The 6,110-nt window shown below is 39.1% G+C and overlaps 1 protein-coding gene across 1 annotated transcript in view; it reads left to right on the top strand.

Moving 5' to 3' along the window:
- Nucleotides 1–4,207: 4,207 nt before the first annotated feature.
- LOC100692997 (neuron navigator 3) overlaps nt 4,208–6,110 on the top strand; it is a gene marked incomplete at its 5' end in the record, with an annotated part of 34,078 nt that continues 32,175 nt past the window's right edge. Inside the window, 2 exon segments of the mRNA XM_019356052.1 lie at nt 4,208–4,402; nt 4,697–4,749. Coding sequence (XP_019211597.1) covers nt 4,208–4,402; nt 4,697–4,749 — 248 coding nt within the window.

Below are 6,110 nucleotides of genomic sequence, written 5' to 3'. Positions count from 1 at the left end.
GATTTCTTCAGATTTCAAACTCTGGAAATGAACCACTTTTTTCTCTCGTCATAACTTTTTGTTGGATTTCCACAGAGACCTGAAAATTTCCATGATTGTTCACCAAAGCCTGCTGTCTCTTACGGTGAAAAAATGATATTGATACTCCAAATAGATTTAGAGTTAGAAAGTGTTGTTTGAGGGCAAGTCAAGGCAGTTTTTGCTTTGCTCTACTCAGTTATGGTGCATTTGAAGTCAAATATCTTTAATAATTCAGATTTTAATGATACATTGTCAACACTTTAAGATTCCCCCATCTCTTCTGAACAAAACGGTGTAAGAATGACCGTTCTAGCCCCTATAGTTAGGAAATTATGGTCATTTGTTTGAGGGGAGTCGTCATTATGAGAAATAGACTGCAAAAATCCTGTGTCTCTCTGTGCCGCATGCACCTGTTTTGGCGGGAAAAAGTGCACAGGCTCTCTGATTGGTGGATTCAAATTCAGCAGCTCCCAGGCTGCTTGACTGAGCTAGAAACTTACTTCTCTCTCCCTGTGTGTGTGTGTGTGTGTGTGTGTGTGTGTGTGTGACAGAGAGAGAGAAAGAGAGGGCGAGACAGAGTTTTTATGGGAGCATCTTATTGTATGATTTAAATTCAATATATTTAGACTGGTTGACTGAATTTGATCCTGTGTGTGTCTCTCTGTGCATGTGTGTTTCCATATGTTTCCATATTTGTGATTGTGTGACTGTTACACTTTTTTTGCTGAGTTTTTTTTCATTTAACAAGTACATTTGAAGGACCCTTAGCATGTTCAGCATTTTTTCAGCTGTCCATTTTGCTTTTCCAATTTTTCTGTTTAAGTTATTACTATTGTGCTGAATCATACTATTTCTGCTATTTTATAAGATTTGTGCTAAATATAGTATTTCTGATTAATTATAGTTTTTCTACCAAATCATATTACAGTATTTTTGTTTTTATACCATTTTTATAAGATTTTTATATTGCTTAATATAGTATTTCTGCTTTTTATAGGATTTGTGCTTAATATAGTATTTCTGCTTTTTATAGGATTTGTGCTTAATACAGTATTTCTGCTAAATGTAGTATTTATGCTTAATCACACTATTACTATATATTTCTGCCAGCTTCCCAGCCAGCCAATCATATCTGAGGTCTGCAGTTTCTTCTCTCGTCATATCTCAGCGACGGATGTACAAAGAGTAATGAAAATCGCAGTCAAAGTACACCAAAGTCCGCTGATTCACCCAGTACAAGAATTATGCTCCTAGTCCACCTAGTTTTGGAGTTACACGACGTTTTGTAACTCCAAAAAACGGCGCTCTTTGCCTCACACCGCGATCTAATTCTGACTGCTCATCACCCTGTTTCCCAAGAGCTCACTGTCTTTCCCAGTGGCGCAGCTGGTAATGACACAGGTCTGCAACCCAAACGTCGTGGGTTCAACTCCACCTTGGACAACATGTTTTTTGCCCTACAAATAAATACACTATCACAGACCACTAATTCATATTCATCATTTATTACAATTCTGAAAACTTTTTACCAGCTTTTCTAATATGGACCTCAGATTCTTCTTAACACTCCATGGCACAAATACTCTTCCCTTTAGGCTCTGTGAATGTGTGTGTGTATCAATATTTCTCCCATTTTAAAGTATTACTCATCCATAATTGGATTTCTCTTAAATCAAAGTACTTTTACTACATCTTAGTACTTCTGCTCAATCATAGTATTTCTGCTAAATCATGGTTTTTGTGCCAAGTCATCAGAATCATGTTTATTGGCCAAGTATATGTGCAGACAAATACAAGGAATTTGGTTCCGGTAGATGGTGGCTCTCGAGCACAGCAATGTAAATCTCACACACACACACACACACACACACGCACACACACGCACCCACACACACACGTATCTATATATACATTACACATGCATACACATACATACACAAAGCTGTGTAAACCAACTATAAATAACTAATCTAAACGTATATACATAAAATACAGAAATGAAATGAGGTGGAATGAATACTACAGAATGTACATAAGGTGCAGTTGCAGTCTGGCAGTGGGAGCAGTGTGACAGTTCAACTGTTTAGAAGGGAGATGGTGAGGGGAAAGAAACTGTTCCTGTGTCGGGTGGTCCTGGTCTGCAGGCTTCTGTACCGTCTGCCAGAGGGCAGCAGATCAAAAAGTCTGTGTCCAGGGTGTGAGGGGTCTGTGATGATTTTCCCTGCCCGTTTCCCGGTTCTTGAGAGGTACAGATCCTGGATGGAGGGCAGGGGGGCGCCGATGATCCTTTCTGCTGCCCGTACAGTCCGCTGCAGTCTGCACCTGTCCTGTTTAGTGGCTGCACCATACCAGACTGTGATGGAGGAGCACAGGACAGACTCAATGACTGCAGTGTAGAACTGGATCAGCAGCTCCTGTGGAAGACTGTACTTCCCCAGTTGTCTCAGGAAGTACATCCTCTGCTGGGTCTTTTTGAGGATGGAGTTGATGTTGGTCTCCCACTTCAGGTCCTGGGAGATGGTGGTACCCAGCAACTTGAAGATCTCCACAGTCGACACAGGGCTGTCTGATATGATGAGGGGGGGCAGAGTTGAGGGATGTCTCCTGAAGTCCACTGTCATCTCTACAGTTTTAAGAGTGTTCAGCTCCAGATTGTGCTGACTGCACCATTGTACCAGCCGCTCAACTCATCATAACATTTGTGTTATGTTATAGTATTACTACTAAGTGGAGGAATTTCTGTCATGTTACAGTATATGTGCTGATTACAGTATTTCTGCCAAATATAGTATTTCTGATTAATTATAGTTTTTCTACCAAATCATATTACAGTATTTTTGCTTTTTATACCATTTTTATAGGATTTTTATATTGCTTAATATAGTATTTCTGCTTTTTATAGGATTTGTGCTTAATATAGTATTTCTGCTTTTTATAGGATTTGTGCTTAATACAGTATTTCTGCTAAATGTAGTATTTATGCTTAATCACACTATTACTATATATTTCTGCCAGCTTCCCAGCCAGCCAATCATATCTGAGGTCTGCCGTTTCTTCTCTCGTCATATCTCAGCGACGGATGTACAAAGAGTAATGAAAATCGCAGTCAAAGTACACCAAAGTCCGCTGATTCACCCAGTACAAGAATTATGCTTCTAGTCCACCTAGTTTTGGAGTTACACGACGTTTTGTAACTCCAAAAAACGGCGCTCTTTGCCTCACACCGCGATCTAATTCTGACTGCTCATCACCCTGTTTCCCAAGTGCTCACTGTCTTTCCCAGTGGCGCAGCTGGTAAGGAAATTATAGCCATTTGTTTGAGAGGAGTCCTCACTATGAAAAATAGACTACACAAATCCTGTCTCTGTGCTGCGTGTGTAAAAACAGATGCACCTGTTTTGGCGGGAAAAAGTACATAGCCTTTCTGATTGGTGGATTCAAATTAAGCAGCTCCAGGCTTTTTGACCCACCTAGAAACATACAGGAAACACTGTATGTACAGCCCCTGTTTGTTCACTTGCTTCTGCTGCTGCTGCGTGTGTGTGTGTGTGTGTGTGTGTGTGTGTGTGTGTCTGTATGACAGAGAGAGAGAGAGAGAGAGAGAGCCTTTTTATGGGTGTATCTTATTGTGTGATTTAAAATCAATATATTTACACTGGTTGATTGAATTGGATCCTGTGTGTGTCTCTGTGCATGTGTGTTTTTGTCCTAAATCACAGTATTTGTGCAATGTTTAGGTATTTTTGTTTAAATAAAGTATCTATGTAATCTTGTACCATGTTTGCTAAAATCCTGTATTTCTGAAAAGTTATCTTGTTTCTGCTAAGTTACAATATTTATTCTAATTTCTGCTGCTAAGTTCTGCTATGTTATTGTATTTCTGCCAAGTATTATGTTTTCTTTACGTTATTGCAGTTCTGCTAAGTAATTACATTTTTGCTAAGTTCTTATGCTTCTGCAAAGTTATTACAATTTTTTGCAAAGGTTTTACAACTTCTGCAACTTTTCAGCTTTTTCAGCTAGTTTCAGCTGACAGCTTCAGCTTTACAGCATCCACACTGCATTTTCGCAGGAAATGCAAATTTTTCTAGTTATAAGTAGGTTTTTAGTACCTGCATAAATTATTGATGACTGAAACACGCGTGAAAATATAACATGGTGGATGTATATGTTTTGCTCTGTGCAGTGAGCCCCACCAACATCAGTCACTATAACCTGCCACCAGGCAGCAGCAGCATGAGCCGCTCCAACAGCATCCCCGCCCAGGACTCCTTTGACCTATATGGAGAGGGTCACCCACTGGGTGGCAGCGCAACCTCTCTGGAGGAACGACCACGTGCCATCAGCCGCTCTGGGTCTTTCAGAGACAGCACTGATGAAGGTGAGACACACACTCATTCTCGACGGACTGTCCAGAACAAACCCAATTCCTCACAAATTCCTCACAGGTCAGCATTTTAAATTGTTTTTTTTAGTCCCACAAGTGATTGCAATTTTTCACTTTACATATTCTGAATAAGTAAGCATAAGAGCTGCTGACCAATCAGCCAAATAATTTGTAATAATATAAGTATTGCAAACTGAGTCACAAGGTGAAGACAGTTAAAAGACAAATATCCATGTTTTACCTTAAAAGTCTTTGTTTACTCATGTGGACCGTCTCTGTGTCTTACAGTCCATGGCTCCTCACTGTCTTTGGTTTCCAGCACGTCATCACTGTATTCTGCGGTAAGTATCTAAGAACTGTGACAGAAAGCCCTACTGAGAAAAAAAAAAAAACCCAAACCATAGCAATATATCTGAGATATCACTTCTATTATTTTTTCTGTAGTAATGGCATTCCATACAAACATGTTAATTTCTATATTTTAATATAAATAATTACTTAGAATCACTATGTTCCCTTTTTTGTTAAGGATTTTCAGACTGTAACTATTTGCAAATATTTACCAGGATGAGGTGACAATATTTTATTCAGTCCTAACTGATGTCTTCCTCCACTCACATAGAGCAGTTTGAAGTTGGCAAAGGCAGTTTAGCATCTTCTCTGCCTTTCTCTTTTGGCCATTAGCCTTTAAGAAGACGCCACCATAAAAAAGTGGAGGGAACTAAAAGTAATGGTTGACTGTTCAGATCACAGCTGAACTACTACTACGACAATGATGAGCACTTTAGCTGTACTGGTTTACACAAGTACTACAAAAGGAAATGCATCTATAGGATTTTTTTTTTAGTGCACCACACCTTTGCCCCTCAAAATGGACAATAATAGTAAAAAAGTATCTTGTAGTATTTTTGTCCATCTGATTTTTTTCTTTACCCTTCAATTGTAAAAGGCTGATGGGGTATTGTAATCACCCTGCCAGGGAGTTGGATAAATAGCGTGGACACTGAAGTTTGTGAATGCGATAACCTGAGAGCAAGGCGACGTATGATGTTGTGTTTTGAAATTGATACCATTGGTGCATCTACTGAAAATTTGAGTTCCAAATTCAGTGACCTCAAATCCTGTGAACACAATAAATCAAGGAGGATGTCATCTAGGACTTTCAAACTGATGCCATAGGTGCATCTACATGCAGGCCGAGGGGTAACACTGGCAGTTGCCAGTATTTAAAACAAGATTGATCTTCAGACTGTTTCAAACATTTTTTCTGTTGAGCTCCAAACTTCAAATGTTTGCATACAAAATAAAAATAAAACTGAAATCATCTTTATTTTTTAATTTGAAGAGTGAACATCTTTTCCGTCCCCTCCTATCAGTGATGTTATGTAGCATTCAGTCTTTCCCTTTTCTTCTCTATTTTTGTAGAAGACAAAAGTAAGTTTCTGTAACAGCATTTGTCTGAAGTAACAAATTCTCGACAGTTTAGATTCTGCAGTAATAGCACATGCAGCCCTCAACTCTCGGATTCAGTGAGGTGGGGGATTAGTTTTAGCAAGAAGAATCGATTACCACACACTTCTGCCTGTTTCAGACTGCGCTAGCAATTTGCAAAGTAAACATTCAGATGAACGATGGAGATGGTTTTGTTTACAAAGTTTTCCATCAGGTTGAGTCGTACTGTACATAAACCATTTCCTCTTTA

This window comes from Oreochromis niloticus, linkage group LG17 (assembly GCF_001858045.2).
Source record: "Oreochromis niloticus isolate F11D_XX linkage group LG17, O_niloticus_UMD_NMBU, whole genome shotgun sequence".
Taxonomy (NCBI): Eukaryota; Metazoa; Chordata; class Actinopteri; order Cichliformes; family Cichlidae; genus Oreochromis; species Oreochromis niloticus.
This window is presented reverse-complemented; position numbering and strand designations above follow the sequence as displayed.